The 16,768-nt window shown below is 47.4% G+C and overlaps 1 protein-coding gene across 1 annotated transcript in view; it reads left to right on the top strand.

Moving 5' to 3' along the window:
• The first annotated feature begins 2,368 nt into the window (after positions 1-2,368).
• The window catches only part of SLC30A2 (solute carrier family 30 member 2), a 39,328-nt gene continuing 24,928 nt past the window's right edge, over positions 2,369-16,768 (top strand). Inside the window, exons 1-3 of the mRNA XM_033953900.1 lie at positions 2,369-2,624; positions 5,234-5,451; positions 8,004-8,150. Of these exons, the coding sequence (XP_033809791.1) occupies positions 2,578-2,624; positions 5,234-5,451; positions 8,004-8,150 (412 nt within the window). The 5' untranslated portion in view covers positions 2,369-2,577. The remainder of the gene's footprint in view (positions 2,625-5,233; positions 5,452-8,003; positions 8,151-16,768) is intronic.

Below are 16,768 nucleotides of genomic sequence, written 5' to 3'. Positions count from 1 at the left end.
GTCAAGATGAAGGCCAAGTAGGGGACACCGAGGGGTTAGATGGACAGGTAGTGGGGAGGGGTGGAATTTTTGTAACACTACAGTATTTTTTTTGCCTCAAAGAACATTCTAAAAGTTTCCAGATACAAGTGCATATCTTGCTTTACATATTTGAGGAATAACTGTGAAGAGATTTTGTTAATATTTTTGATATTCCTTGCAAGTATCCCATAAAAGATGGTACAGTAACACTTTTGGAAACTTTCTGTGGGTAAAGTTAAGGCATACACACTGGGTGGCCAATTCCTGAGGGTAGCCTGGGAACTTTACAAAATCTACAACAGTGGTGGAATAAGGTGGAGTGAAGCATCCCAGTGCCTGGAGGAGTGGGAGTGGGGGTGGGGCTGCATTGCATCCTTGCTTATGTTTGCAGGAACAGGGAGAGGGAAAAGGAAGGTAAGGAGGGCCACCCATCTCCCCTAACACACCCCAGACTAGAAAGTCAGGGAAAGGAGGGTGCGGAGGATCCTGGTTGTGGGCCAGCAGTTACAATACATTATAAATTGTGACTTATATTCCGCCAAAGTTCTTACAAGTTCATGGCAGCTAGCAATATATTTCTGTTACTGGGAACAAACCCAGTTAAACTTAAAGCAATGACAAATATTCAAATAGAACATTAACAGTAGAAGGTGATACATTTTGAGATAAAAATATTTTAAACAAGAATGTCTTTAAAAGTTATATTGACCTAGCCATCTTATTAAAATAGGGAGATCATTCCATTGAACAAATGATCTAATTGTCTTTGGTGAGGGAAATTGAAGCTAGAATGGCTTCCGTACAATATGACCTGGTCTTCCTGCTAATAAAGAAATCAATTCCACTAAATTCTATATGGCGCCATATTAATAATGGCTTCTAGACTTTAGGACAGGGGTGTCAAAGTCCCTCCTCGAGGGCCGCAATCCAGTCGGGTTTTCAGGATTTCCCCAATGAATATGCATGAGCTCTATTAGCATACAATGAAAGCAGTGTATGCAAACAGATCTCATGCATATTCATTGGGGAAATCCTGAAAACCCGACTGGATTGCGGCCTCGAGGAGGGACTTTGACACCCCTGCTTTAGGAAGTTATCCAAATCTTTTTTAAACCCTGCTAAGCTAACTGCTTTTACCACATTCTCTTTGTCATCAGGCATAAACTTACCCTCAGCTATTCAGCCTGCTGCCATTCATGGGCTCAATTAGACCCAGTTATTCAATGCCAGGGTACCCACATTAAATATCCACATTCCAGTCAATCTTTAATCGAGCACTTACTTGGTTAGCAAACTGAAAATCACCACTAGCCAGGTAAATCCTTGCTCACACCCACTGTCTATTAAGTGCTCCCAGCCAAGGTGATTTGACTAGGTAGGAACCTGTTACCAGGGCAGGATTAACCAATAAGCGAAGTAGGCACGTGCCCAGGGCCCGAAATGGTCAGGGGGGCATGATGAAGGAGGGCATCAACATTGTTTTTTCCAAATGGCGATGAGCCCCTCCAGCATCGATCGCCAATGCGGGCCACCCCCGATCGGCAACGCGGGCCCCCCCATCAACAGAAAGTAAAACAAGCAAGCAACGCGGGTAAGAAAGGCAACGGGAACTATAATTGTGCAAGCGGTGCTGTTTGCCCAAAGCTTCCCTCTCATGCAGCTTCCTGTTTCCGCCTGGGCACCTGGTGGGGTGGGGCGGGGCAGGGGGCCCAGTGTATTTGTGTGCCTAGGGGCCCTCGACAAAGTAATTCTGCCCTGCCTGTTACTCAGTTAAAACATTCTGAATAAGATTGTAAGCCCACATGAACAAGGAAATAACTTGTGTCTGCCTTAAGCTCAGATTTGGAAATAATTAGTAATTGTGGATGGCATGAGATGTTCCAATAACTTGCCCTGACAGTTTGCCATAATAAATTAATAAGGAACTTGACATCAGCTTTTACAAATATGATGCCATATGTTATGGGATATTTACAGGGAATATCCAGCAAATCTGTTCAGGCAGTTATTTCTCTGGATATGAATTAACCATCACGCTTTTGATCTGGAGCAAACTGGGCCACTTCCAAGGAAAAATACCACCCCCTCCCCTCACAAATTTCGGGACCCCCAACCCCCACAATTTGAAGATCCTTCTCAGTACCACCCGCCCAGACAATTGCTGTGACCCTCCACGGGACGGCTGAGGGGGGGGATGGTAAAGTCGCCCTCCCCCCTCCAGCAGTATGGGGAAGAGAGGGTGTGGCTTCATGGGACCTGGAGTGGTTTCTTTCAGTTGCGGACAGTCCAGGATTTCTAGCACTGGGGGAGAGGGAGGGGGCAGGATCCTGGCGGAGGGGGGTGGAAGCGTGGTCCGGCTGCTGGAGGGAGGAGGGAGGCCAGGTGGGGAGAAGAGCAGAATTTGCAGCCGGTTTGCTGCCCTGGCTTTGGAAGTTTGCACACGACTCGGGCAGCGCTACACACGGACCCCGGGAGAGAGATAAAAAGCGTTACACGCGGGGCGGCTGAGGGCTTAAGAGACACCGGATAGGACAGGGCTGTGATCCCGGGCCAGGGATGGAGGGAGAGGACGAGAAGCGGCGCCTCCTGGAGGCCAAAAGCCAGTGAGTACGGGGGGGGGGGGGGGGGGGGTTATAGTCTCTGCTAACGCTCTGGTGGGTTCGGATCCCCAACTATCTTTGGGGGGTTCCAAACTGAACCCCCTCTCTAACTATGCACTCCCAGAGTTAGGTCAAAGGGCAGCTAATTTGGAAAAATGTCCAAAATGCATCATTTTAAAAAACTTTTGGCTGTGATGGCATTTTATCTGTTTTTTTTAAATCATATATTTAACTCGGACCATTTCAGCAGTAGCTCAAGGCATTGCTTTCAGGGAGGCTAGGTAGAACTATTTTGGGTGTGTTTTGGGTTTCTTGAAGATCACTGGTCCAATGAAGGTAATATCAGCCTCATTTACTCAACTCTTTAAGCCAACGATTGCTTTTATGAAATTCATCTCCACTTAACCACTCCCATAGATATTAATGGAAACAAATTGGAGCTGCTGCTGGGCTGATCGTCATCAGAATAGGGTTAGCAGATTTCCTCTTAAAAAAAAAAGGACACCTGGCCCCATCCCCTTCTACTCCGCCCTGTTCTGGCCCTAGCTCCACCCCCCCACATGAACATGTCTCCTTTAGAGAATTTTACTTTAACTAACCACCAAATTAATGGGCTATAGGCAAGCCGTAACGCATGAATTCCTCAGAGTGCCACACGATTTTAACGTATGGTAACTGTCCTCATAGGAATCTTTATATTATGCGATTTTTTCCTATTATATTTACTTTTTTTCAAGTTATAAAGTGCTTGCGCTTAATATTGTAGTAGCAAATATATCTATTACTTAGCTTTTTCATAAACGAACTGGGTCTGGCTCAATCCCCACCGACGCGTTTCATTATTTCATCAGGGTCGGGGAAGGAGAACACAGAGCAGTATGTTATCTTAGCAAAATGCTAAATCCTTAGTTTGCGAGCCGGAAGGATTTAGCATTTTGCTAAGATAACATACTGCTCTGTGTTCTCCTTCCCCGACCCTGATGAAATAATGAAACGCGTCGGTGGGGATTGAGCCAGACCCAGTTCGTTTATGAAAAAGCTAAGTAATAGATATATTTGCTACTACAATATTAAGCACAAGCACTTTATAACTTGAAAAAAGTAAATATAATATGAAAAAATCGCATAATATAAAGATTCCTATGAGGACAGTTACCATACGTTAAAATCGTGTGGCACTCTGAGGAATTCATGCGTTACGGCTTGCCTAAAGCCCATTATTTTGGTGCCTAGTTAAAGTTTTGTTAATTGACACGATAATTTGTGCACTAGTTTGTTTTTGAATTCCTTTAGAGAAATGACACAGGGACAGAATTTATCCCTGTGTTGGCAGATAACCACAGGAAAACATCTTTAGTGTCTATCTCGACCTCAGTCCTTCTACACCAGCATTCTTCAGTGCATGGCTTGAGTGTCAGTGGCTGAGCCCATTCACACACTGATTCTTATGTGAGTCAAGTAAAGGATAATGAAGCCATTGTGACATCACTGAGGTTGGCTCTTATTGGTGGAATGAAGCATTATGACATCATAGTATCAGCTCTGGATACCAGACATATCCGAGTTTTCCTGGACATCTGGCAGCCCTATATCAGAAGCTGTGCAGATATCAAGCCATGTATGTAGAGAAACCGGAAAGTTTTTTATTTGGTCTTTATAGTTAAACAGGTAAGCTGCATAAACTTTGTAGGAGGACATAGAGAAACAGGTAACATTTTAGTAGCATCACCTGGTAGATGAAATAACTCCCCTTTAATCTGATCTCTTATTTCCTTTCAGATATTTATTTAATTGTTTTTCCTTTAGTTTATTTTTTATTTTTTAAAGCTTTTTTATCCAAAGCATTTCCGCCACACCAGATTTAAACAAATTGCTGCTCATCAGAACAATCCTTCCCACCCAAACACAGTTGTGTGCAATATTTCTGGCTGGCTCCAAGGAAAGTAGGGAATAAGAGTCTCGCCCCTCCCCCCCTCAAAGAAGAACAAAAAGTTTATCGATTATAATAATTAAAAAAAAAAAAGAGAGAACCCCAAGAATAAGACCAAACCAGAAAACTTCTCAGCCAAGCAACAAGATTTACATTTTGAGGCTTCTGTTTTTCCTGCTGCAGAGTAGAGGTCTACATGGGAACGGGGATCGCGGGAATCCCACGGGTCCTGCGGGGGTCCCGCGGGAATCCCCCCTAATCCACGGGACTCCCACGGGGACCCCCCTCTGGCCCACGGGACTCCCACGGGGACCCCCCTCTAGCCAATGGGACTCCCACGGGGATGGAAGGCTTTGGAAGCAGGGTTTGGTTCGTCCATATAATATAATGGACACGTCAGCCTTAGTAAAAGAGGGGGTTCCACCAAAGAGATTCCACAAGAAAAACAGCAGCGCAAACACAAAAGAAACTGATGATCCTGTCAGAAGTAATTGCTGCTTTTTATGGGGACGGGCGAGGATGGAGGTAATTCCTTGCGGGTACGGGTGGGGACAGAGAGGATCCTGGCGGGGACAGGTGGGGACGGAGAGGATCCTGGTGGGGATGGGTGGGATTTCTGTCCCTGCGCAACTCTCTACTGCAGAGGACTGTGGATTAATTAAGACCTTTCTGTGTGATGCAGTTCGTATGCAGGATTGCCCAGCAAGGACTTTCACGGCCAGGTGTTCACCTACAACATGCCCGATCTGAATTCCATTGAGTTTGGCCGCCAAGGGAACCAGCACTGCCATTCCAGCCGCAGCTCGGGGAATGGCTATGATCCAGACAAAATCAGGGCTCGGCGCAGGCTCTATGTAGCGTCTGTGGTCTGCCTGGTCTTTATGACTGGCGAAATCATTGGTAAGAAAATGAGGGAACTGAGGCATGCAGTGGGTATGGTGTGTGTTTGGCGCTGTTTCATTCTGCCAATCCGATAATTGACATAGAGCTTAGAAAAATATATACCTACGGATTAGTGTTAAATGTTTTGATCAGTTAAATTTCATACACGGAGACTGAATTTAGAGTCACCCCTGGTTGGAAAATGTCTTTTGACCTGAATGGGTCCTGTGCTAGCTTGTTTGGAAGGAGGGCACTTTGCTTTGCCTGATGGGTGGATCTATGTTGTGTTGTTAGCAACAAGGCACTCCATGATGTCCGCATGTTACCCTCTCCCCTTGACCCCCCTCCCATCTCCAAATACAGAATTTTAAGGGCAGGGCAAGTCACATTGATTGCTCCAAGTTAAACTAGGTTGAGACTTGCCTGCCTCATCTACAACTCGTTAGCTACCCACACTTGGTTGGATTATAGGTCATCTTGAGTTCCGAGCTCATGTTTTCCCCTTGGAGAAGATGAGCACATGAATTCATTCTCTCTCGGAAATATAGAAACTGGATTATACTTAAAAAATATATATATTTTTTTTAAAAATAAAGTTTCAAGTTTTAATTAAAATTTGATAAAAACGCTTATAACGTTTCTAAGCGATGTTCACAATAATAGAGAATGTAAAACAATCACGACATACAGACAAGACAAACTTTGGCTAACAAACGTAACGGGAGCAAGAGGAAGGGAGGGAAGAATTTCTTCAATAGTATTAGGAAACGTTAACAATAAAGGAAAAAATTTTGGGTCGGGGACACGACAAGAGAAAAATTTCTTAGTAAACAGAAGACGTTTAGAGCTTAAGCATTATAATATTTAGATGCGACGAGGCTACTCCGCTTAAATTTCAAATGCGTCCTTCTAGAGCAGAGTATCGCAAACTGTGTGCCACGGCACACCAGGGTGCCTCCTGAGATTTCTGGTGTGCCGCAATATGCTGGCGAGGAGGAGAGCCGGCCACGCCGGCTCCCTGCCTGCAAGATGGGCCTCTCGTGGCGAGAGGCACGTCCTGGAGGAAGTCAGCCAGCGTGGACAACTCTCCTCCTGGCCGGCGTCTCTCCTCTTCTCCCTGCGCCTCCCAGATCCCTGTAACGGTGGGGTCGCGGCAAGATGGGCCTCCGCTTGCGCGGACGTTGACTTGACATCGCATCGACTTCCAGGTGCCTTCCGGCCGTGGCACTGCATTTAGTGTGCCGCCGGCCGGAAAAGTTTGCGGGACTGTTAGAGAGAGAGGTTTTCAGGGAGAAAAATGAAGGCAGATATATCCTCTCCAGTCTGCCTGTCCATACCATCTACGCTCCCTTTCATTCCCTTGTAAATCCTATGATTTACTGGTCCCAAGCTTTCTTGAATCGGGAACAGTTTTCATCACTACTGGGAAGGCTGTTCCATGAATTCACCACCCTTCATAAGGAGCTGCAAGGGGGGGGTCTTAACAGTTCCCAGGTGTTCTAGATTCACAGTCCTAACCCCTAGGCCACACCTCGACCGGGCTCATTCAACAGACTCGGTCTCTTGCTTCGGGACCCCCGTCTCCCATGCAAGAGTGGGACACTCTCGCCACTGCCTCTCCACTCTGGCACAATGAGCAAACCCTGCTGCTGACCTTGTGATGCATGACGTCAGCCACCGAGAATGCCAGTCAGGAGGTTTTGAGAACCTGCTGCTCTCTTCCCATCCCTTGGCAGCAGTAGACTGGAGGCCAGCCAGAGGGTGCAGCTGAGAATCTCACCAATATTACTCTCCCGTGGCCGCTCTCTATGTGCTAGACTGCCCTCTTGTGGACATTCATTATATTTCATCTACTAGCAGACTTACATATGTGCGTAGAGGGTGAAATTCTCTTAACTGGGCACTCTGGTGCCACATGAAGACAGCCTGTTTTGTAACAGCATCCGGGCACTCGGATGTCATTATAGAATACTAGCATAGCCCATCATTTGTTCATTTAACATTTGCATACCTTCAATTATAGCAGACAGTTCTGTATAAGTTGTGCATGAAAGTGGCAGCTCTGTCCATGCATCACCTTTGCAATTATATACTCTCCCAGTTACAATGCAGCCTTATAGAATAGAACAGTGTCTCGCAAACTTTGCGAGCCGTGGCACACTAAAATGGCAGCTGCGACTTGAGGGCACCTGGAAGTGTGCGGATGTCGAAGTGATGAGGTCATGCGTGCGTGATGTCATGACGGCATGCGCAGAGGCCCTCCAGACGGGACCCTGAGCTGCCAGGGGGGGGGATGGGGGAAAACAAGAGACGCCAGGGAGGAGACGAGGTGCTGGTGGCGGCTGACTGCTTAAAGGATGTGCCTCTCGCCGTGCACTGCGGCACACAGTTTGCGACACAGCGGAATAGAGGCTAGTCACTCTGCTGACAGTACGTGCTTAGGTGTGCACTTAATCCGTGGAAGTGCTGGTGTTCCATTCACATATACGCACCCACTCGACAGAATTGCCCTTACAGGGCGCTCCAGGCCGTCTGTTCTCTCAGCTTGTCTCTCTGCTCCAATTCTTTAGGTGGCTACCTGGCCCACAGTCTGGCTATCATGACGGACGCAGCTCACTTACTGACGGACTTTGCAAGCATGATGATCAGTTTGTTTGCCCTGTGGGTGTCCTCACGCCCAGCTACGAAGACTATGAACTTTGGCTGGTACCGGGCAGGTAAGATATGTGAGATGAGAATTCCTGCTTCCCTGAAATGCCAGCGAGGGAGGTGTGAGTATGCAGGGAAACCTAGTTCAGTGGAATGTGCTATGTTTTAACCAGGGTGGAACCTGGGGCCGATGGTGCTAGAACACAGGGGAAAGCTGTGGTGTTAAAATAGTGAAGATCTTGGGCAAATCACATAATCCTCTGTTGCCTCCGTTACAAACTCGAGCCCTCCAAGGGCAGAACAAACTATTGTACCTGACTGTACACGTTTTAGTAGCTTTCAGGATTGCAGATGCTACAGTATATAAGAAGAAATATCCACTTTGAAAGCAGACAAATAAGAATGACCTGAGTTACTTGAATTAACTGTTATTAATAAGTAGGAATATTTATTAAACATAAGAACATAAGCAGTGCCTCTGCCGGGTCAGACCAGAGGTCCATCCCGCCCAGCAGTCCGCCCCCGCGGCGGCCCAACAGGTCATGACCTGCCTTAATCACCAGAAGGGGCCCCCTAAGTTTCTCATCGAAGTCCTATCTTCCCATCAATGTTCTAACCCTCCGGCCTTGCACCTGCACGACCTGGTGAGCTGTCTATACTTATGCAACACCCCAGCACCTCCCTCAGAACCCCACGATCCCCTTTTCCCTCAGGAATCTGTCCAATCCCTGTTTGAATCCCTGTACTGTACTCTGCCGGATCACTTCCTCCGGGAGCGCATTCCATTTGTCCACGACCCTTTGGGTGAAGAAAAACTTCCTTGCATTTGATTTGAACCTATCTCCCTTCAGTTTCTCTGAGTGCCCCCTTGTACCTGTCGTCCCTTTTAGTCTGAAGAACCTGTCCCTGTCCACCCTCTCTATGCCCCTAAGTATTTTGAAGGTCTCTATCATATCCCCCCTGAGCCTCCTCTTTTCCAGAGAGAAGAGCCCCAGTTTATCCAGCCTCTCAGCATATGGGCAGTTTTCCAGCCCTCTTACCAGTTTCGTTGCCCTCCTTTGGACTCTCTCAAGAACTGCCATGTCCTTCTTGAGGTGCGGCGACCAATATTGAACGCAGTATTCCAGATGTGGGCGCACCATCGCTCGATACAGCGGCATGATGACTTCCCGCGTCCTGGTTGATATGCCCCTCTTGATGATGCCCAGCATCCTGTTGGCTTTCTTCGAGGCTGCTGCACACTGTGCGGATGGTTTCATGGATGGATCCACTAGCACACCCAAGTCTCTCTCAAGTCCGGTGTCTTCCAGCAATCTCCCCCCCATTTTATACTCGAACAACGGGTTCTTTTTCCCTATGTGCATGACCTTGCATTTATCTACGTTAAAGCGCATTTGCCATTTGTTTGCCCAGTCCTCCAGCTTATCGAGGTCCCTTTGCAGTTCCTCACACTCCTCCCTGGTCCTAACTCTGGCGCAGAGCTTGGTATCGTCTGCAAATTTTATAACCTCACACTTTGCCTCCGTTTCCAGGTCATTGATAAATATGTTGAAGAGTAGCGGCCCCAGCACCGATCCCTGCGGCACACCGCTCGTGACTCCCCGCCAGTCAGAATATTGGCCCTTTACTCCGACCCTCTGTAGTCTACCTGACAGCCAGTGCTTGATCCATCTGTGTACGTCTCCGCCCACCCCGTGGTTCCACAGCTTCTTAAGCAGCCTTTCATGTGGCACCTTGTCAAAAGCCTTTTGAAAATCGAGGTAAATGATGTCCATGGGTTCCCCTTTGTCCACCTGACTGCTTATTCCCTCAAAGAAGTACAGAAGGTTTGTCAGGCACGACCTTCCCTTACAGAATCCGTGCTGGCTTGTCCGCAGTAGGCCATTTTTCTCGATGTGCTCGCAAATGCTGTCCTTGATCATTGCTTCCACCATCTTCCCTATAACTGAAGTCAGGCTCACCAGCCTGTAGTTCCCGGGGTCACCTCTCGATCCCTTCTTAAAGATAGGTGTGACATTCGCCAGTTTCCAGTCCTCTGGTACCTCTCCAGTTTTCAAGGATAGGTTGCAAACATGCTGGATTGCGCCCGCTATTTCCTGACTTAGTTCCTTTAGAACCCTTGGGTGGATCCCGTCCGGTCCCGGTGATTTGCCGCTTTTCAGTCTGTCAATCTGCTTGAGGACATCCTCCCGACTTACCTCTATATGCCCCAATCTTTTGGCCTGCTCCCCACTCATGAGCTCCTCTGAGTCCGGTATATTGGACGTGTCCTCGCTCGTGAAGACCGACGAGAAGAACGTGTTCAACCTCTCAGCTACCTCTTTATTATCCTTAATCACTCCCTTCCTATCCCCATCGTCCAATGGCCCCACCTCCTCTCTCACTGGTTGCTTCCCCTTTACGTAACTGAAGAATGCCTTGAAGTTTTTTGCCTCCCTGGCCAGCCCCTCCTCGTATTTCCCTTTTGCTTTTCTAATCTCTCGGTGGCATTCCTTTTGGCATTTCCTGTGCTCCTGGTGATTTTCCTCCGTTGGATCCCTTTTCCATTTCCGGAAGGACACTTTCTTGTCACTGATTACCTTCTTTACTTCATGTGTCATCCAAACCGGGACTTTTGACCGCTTGTTCTTGCGGCCTTTCCTGAAACTGGGGATGTACAGTTTTTGCGCTTCCTGCAGTGTGTCCCTGAGAAGGGTCCAGGCGCTCCCTACAGTCTCCATCCTAAAGCCGTTCCTGAGCTTCCTCCCCACCATTTTCCTCATAGCAACATAGTTCCCTTTCCTGAAGTTGAGCGCAGTCGTTGCGGTCCTCCCCACTATGGGTGACCCCCTTTCTAATGTGAATCTGATCACGTTGTGATCACTGTTGCCTAGTGTTCCTCCCACTTCTACCCCTCTTGCAGGCCCCCCTAATCCGTTAAGGATGAGGTCAAGAGTAGCATCCCCTCGCGTCGGTTCCTTGACTAGTTGCTCCATGAAGCAGTCCCTCACAGCTTCTACGAATCCTGCTTCCCTCGTGGAGTTGGAGTGTCCCGTACTCCAGTCTATCCCCGGGTAGTTGAAGTCCCCCATCACTGTTACACTTCCAGTCCTGCATTCCTGTCTCAGTTCTGCTTCCAAGTCTTGTCCTATTGTTTCTGACGCACCAGGCGGGCGATAATACAGCCCCAGCTTTATGTCTGCACTCTTCTTTCCCGGCAATTTGACCCATAGCGATTCTAGCTCCTCTGCCTTTGTTGCCGTATCGATCCCAATCGAGTAGATATAGTCCTTTATATACAACGCTATGCCTCCCCCCTTCTTGTGGGTCCTGTCCCTCCTGTAGAGCTTGTACCCTGGCAGTGCCACATCCCATTGATTTTCCTCTGTCCACCAGGTTTCTGTAATTCCTATTATATCCAGGTCCTCCCCCTTGGCCATGACTTCCAGTTCATCCATCTTAGCCATGAGGCTTCTTGCATTTGCGTATAAGCACTGTAGGTCCCGGTGTTTGTCCTCCACTTCTGCCTTTACCTGGGCCGCCTTCCCTTGGGTCTCGGGCCGTTTTCCCGCTCCCGGTGCCTCTGCTGTGCCCTCCGCCTTTACCCTCGCAACTCTCTTCCTCCCCATGTCCCCTCCACCCTACCTCCCCGCTTTTCCTCGGGGAGTACCAGCCCCCTCCTGTGCTATCGTCCCCTGGGCCTTGGTTTGTTCCCCCTTGCCTTGTGTCTCCCCTTTGCCCTGTGGCTCCGCCTTATTGCCTTCTGTTTGCACCCTGGTGCCATCTTGTCCTCCTGAATCCCCTGTTTTCCCCTTCCCCTTAGACTTCTCCCAGCAAGTTGCTGTTACCTGGTGTTTCCCTCGCTGTCTGATCGTGAGTTCCATCGGACCCCCGTCCTCCTCCCTGCAGTCAGCCCATTCAGCATCTTTTCTTGATACTGCTGTCCGAAGCGTCATCAGGTCAGCTGTCGGCTTTCCCCCTCTCTGTAGTTTAAAGCCCTCTCGATCTCCTTCTTTACGTTGGCTGCTAGTATTCTTGTTCCCGCCGTGCTCAGGTGCAGGCCATCTCGCCTGCACCTGAGCACGGCGGGAACCTTTTATACTACCTTTTTTTTGAAGATATAATAAGCTAGCTTGCAATTTAAAAATCAACAGGAGAGTTACTGCAGGAGAGAAACAGGAGAGTAACTGCAAAAACTTGCAAACCTGTCAATCAGAACTGGCCAGATACCAGACGATTGGAGGAAAGCGAACGTCACGCCAATTTTCAAAAAAGGATCGAGAGGAGAACCGGGCAACTATAGACCTGTGAGTCTTACATCTGTCCCCGGCAAGATGATTGAATCACTGATCAAGGATAGCATAGTTCAGCACTTGGACACACATGACTTGATGAAACCCAGTCAACATGGATTCAGGAAAGGGAAATCGTGTTTGACGAATTTACTCCAATTCTTTGAGACCGTGAACGAGCAAATTGATAGTGGAAAGCCGGTGGACATAATATACTTGGACTTCCAGAAAGCATTTGACAAAGTTCCACATGAAAGACTTCTCAGGAAACTACAAAGCCATGGCATAGAGGGAGATATACAAAGATGGATAGGCAAATGGCTGGAAAATAGGAAGCAGAGAGTGGGCATAAATGGGAAGTTCTCCGACTGGGAGAAAGTGACTAGTGGTGTACCCCAGGGCTCGGTACTTGGGCCGATCCTTTTTAATATTTATATCAATGACCTGGAAAACGGAACAACCAGTGAGATCATCAAGTTTGCAGACGACACAAAACTCTGCCGGGCAATCAGATCGCAGGAGGACAGTGAGGAACTCCAGAGCGATTTGTGTCGGTTAGAAAAATGGGCGGAGAAATGGCAGATGAAGTTCAACGTGGAGAAATGCAAGGTAATGCATTTAGGCAGTAAAAATAAGGAATACGAGTACAGAATGTCAGGTGCAACTCTGGGAAAAAGTGAACAAGAAAGGGATCTGGGTGTACTGATAGATAGGACCCTGAAGCCGTCGGCACAATGCGCGGCAGCGGCAAATAAGGCAAATAGAATGTTGGGCATGATAAAGAAAGGAATCTCGAGTAGATCGGAGAAAGTTATAATGCCGCTTTATAGGGCAATGGTCAGACCCCACTTGGAATACTGCGTCCAACATTGGTCTCCCTACTTAAAGAAGGATATAAAACTGCTGGAGAGGGTGCAGAGACGAGCAACTAAACTAGTGAAGGGTATGGAGAAACTGGAATATGAGGATCGACTTAAAACACTGGGATTGTTCTCCCTTGAGAAAAGGAGACTGCGTGGGGATATGATCGAAACCTTCAAAATACTGAAAGGAATCGACAAAATAGAGCAGAAAAAACTATTTACATTGTCCAATTTGACACGGACAAGAGGACATGAAATGAAGCTAAGGGGGGGCAAGTTCAGGACTAATATCAGGAAGTTCTGCTTCACACAGAGAGTGGTTGACATCTGGAATACTCTCCCAGGGGAGATTATTGCGGAATCGACAGTCCTAGGCTTCAAAAGCAAACTAGATGCATATCTCCTTGAGAGAGGCATATAAAGATATGGTTGGCTATAAAATAAGCCAGGTGTATACCTAGCAGGGCCTCCGCGTGTGCGGATCGCCGGACTTGATGGACCGAAGGTCTGATCCGGAGATGGCGCTTCTTATGTTCTTATGAAACAAGAATAGCCTTACTGGGTCAGACCAATGGTCCATCAAGTCCAGTAGCCCGTTCCCACGGTGGCCAATCCAGGGGCTCCTTTTACTAAGGTGCTCTACTAATTTTAGCACATGCTAGATGCTAACGCCTCCACAGAGCTTGCGTTAGTATTTTTCGTTTAGCGTGGGGTTTGCGTGCACCTTAGTAAAAGGAGAACCTAGGTCACTACTACCTGGCCTAAACCCAAAGAGTAGCAACATTCCAGCATCTCAAAGAATAGCAAGATTCCGGAACCCCCAATGAGAACAACGTTCCAGAGCTGAGATTGTGATGTCATAATGCCTCATTCCACAGTGCCTCAGAGCCAGCCTCATCAGTGATGTCACAATGGCTTAATTGTCCTATACTTGGCTCATGTAAGAACTTAAGAACAGCCATTCTGGGTCAGTCCAATGGTCCATCAAACCCAGTAGCCCATTCTCACGGTGACAAATCTGGGTCCCTAGTACCTGGCCAAAACCCAGAGTAGCAACATTCCATGCTACTGATCCAGGGCAAGCAGAGGCTTCCCCCATGTCTTAATAAGACTATGGACTTTTCCTCCAGGAATTTGTCCAAACCTTTCTTAAAACCATATGTTTAAAGAGCAATGTAATGAAAAAGGCCTTGCCGTGGCTGCTCGCAAAACCTTTATAACTGTCTCAGACCTGCTGAAATAAGTAAGTCTGTAAAGCAGCTGAGCCGCTCTTAAGTTTAGAAAATGAGACGTTTAATGGGTCAGTTCACTGCGTTATTGATTATAGCATTTCTACAATATTTGAATTTCAGCAAAATATAAATTATAGAGGTTTTTGTAGTGGGAAGGAGCTCGGTCAGTAATTTCCTTTCTCCAGTGTCATTTGGCAGTTCGGACATGGGGCATTGTAATAAAGACCATTGTGATATCGAGATTTATTTCTCTCTAAAGGAGGCCGATGAGAACATAAGAATTGCTGCTGCTGGGTCAGACCAGTGGTCAAAGACCAGTGCCCTAACTGAGACTAGCCTTACCTGTGTACGTTCTTGTTCAGCAGGAACTTGTCTAGCTTTGTCTTGAATCCCTGGAGGGTATTTTCCCCTATAACAGACTCCGGAAGAGCATTCCAGTTTTCCACCATTCTCTGGGTGAAGAACTTCCTTACATTCGTATGGAATCTATCCCCTTTCAGCTTTAGAGAGTGCCCTCTCGTTCTCCCTACTTTGGAGAGGGTGAACAACCTGGCCTTATCTACTAAGTCTATTTCCTTCAATTTCAATCATGTCCCCTTTCAGTCTCCATTTTTCAAGGGAGAAGAAGCCCAGTTTCTCTAATCTCTCGCTGTACGGCAATTCCTCCAGCCTCTTAACCATCTTAGTCGCTCTTCTCTGAACCCTTTTGAGTAGTACCGTGTCCTTCTTCATGTACGGCGACCAGTGCTGGACGCAGTACTCCAGGTGAGGGTGCACCATGGCCCGGTACAGCGGCATGATAACCTTCTCCGATCTGTTCGTGATCCCCTTCTTTATCATTCCTAGCATTCTGTTCGCCCTTTTCGCCGCCGCCGTAACAAGAGTGAGGCTGACACTTAGTTCTATGTAGTTGGTCAGGAACAGCTCCCAGCTGGCTAACTTTGCACGTGGCCAGTTATCCTGCGGTATTCAGTGGGAGATAGAAGGCTATGTTCCATTGAATATCCGGCTTAGCGGATTGGCTGGTGACCGTCTTTTGCGTGACATATCCAGTCACCGTCAGTATTCATTGGTTTGCAAGCTAAAGTCGCCAGTCAAATAGAGTCAACTAAAAGAGTGATTTCTTTGGCCATTCAGATTTAGCCAGCTAACCAACAAATTTTGGCCTAATCCAACTATGTCTGTTAGCCAAAAATAGACCGTAAATTCAGTGCCTGTCGCTGGATACAGCGTCTGCATTGAATTTCCAGGTCACTACGGACAACAGGAAATCGCCAGCAATATAACAATGTGAAAAGATTGACGAGCTGGAATATAAGGCACTGAAGACTTTTGCTCTGTTTTTGTTAATTTCTGAAAAAATGATGTGCAGTGGTCTGCTTTTTCTGCGCATAATTTTCCCATTAGAGATAGTGTACATATCTCCAGTCTCACTCTTTCCCCTGGAACTCCTCTTTACAATGTGTAAAATTTACTTGCATTGTCAAATAATATGCGGAGAAGCTAGCCGTGACGTCCCTGGGGGGAACACCATTTTACCTATGGGGAAGGGTTTTGATTATTGCCTTTCATAGACTAGGGGGAAAATCAGAAGTTGACAGGTGCTCCAGGGAGCAGTGCTGTTTACAATATTTAGAACTGGTAATCAAGTGGTGCTTTGTTAGGGATGGTATAAATCAAATATGGTAAAGGTTCTGTGGAAAGAAAAGCCACGCTTTGGAGTAGAGAGTTGCGCGGGGATAGAAATCCCACCCATCCCCGCCAGGATCCTCTCCGTCCCCACCAGGATCCTCTCCATCCCCACCCGTCCCCACAAGGAATTCCCTCTATCCCCGCCCGTCCCCATAAAAAGCAGCAATTACTTCTGACAGGATCATCAATTCCACAGTTTCTTTTGTGTTTGCTCTGCTGTTTTCCTTGTGGAATCTCTTTGGTGGAACCCTTTTTTTTTGTTTTCTGTTCAGGTAATTAACTTATAAACCCCCTCTTTTACTAAGGCTGACTTGTCCATTATATTATATGGACGAACCCTGCTTCCAAAGCCTTCCATCCCCGTGGGAGTCCCATGGGCCAGAGGGAGGTCCCCGTGGGAGTCCCGTGGGTTAGAGGGGATTCCCGCAGGATTCCCGCGATCCCCATTCCCATGCAGACCTCTACTTTGGAGTTGCTAGGGATAGAAATTCCAGGTGTGGCAGAAAGGAGTATAACAGTTGGGGTTTTCTACCATCTAATTAAGGTGGTAAAGTAGACTGAAATGTTATTTGTAGTAATTTTGTACACCATGCTTGTGCCTTTCTTAGACTGTCCCATTTAGCGACAC

The sequence above is a fragment of the Geotrypetes seraphini genome, chromosome 8, assembly GCF_902459505.1.
Source record: "Geotrypetes seraphini chromosome 8, aGeoSer1.1, whole genome shotgun sequence".
Classification (NCBI taxonomy): Eukaryota; Metazoa; Chordata; class Amphibia; order Gymnophiona; family Dermophiidae; genus Geotrypetes; species Geotrypetes seraphini.
Note: the sequence above shows the minus strand (reverse complement) of the source record. Positions and strands in the feature narration are given on the sequence as shown.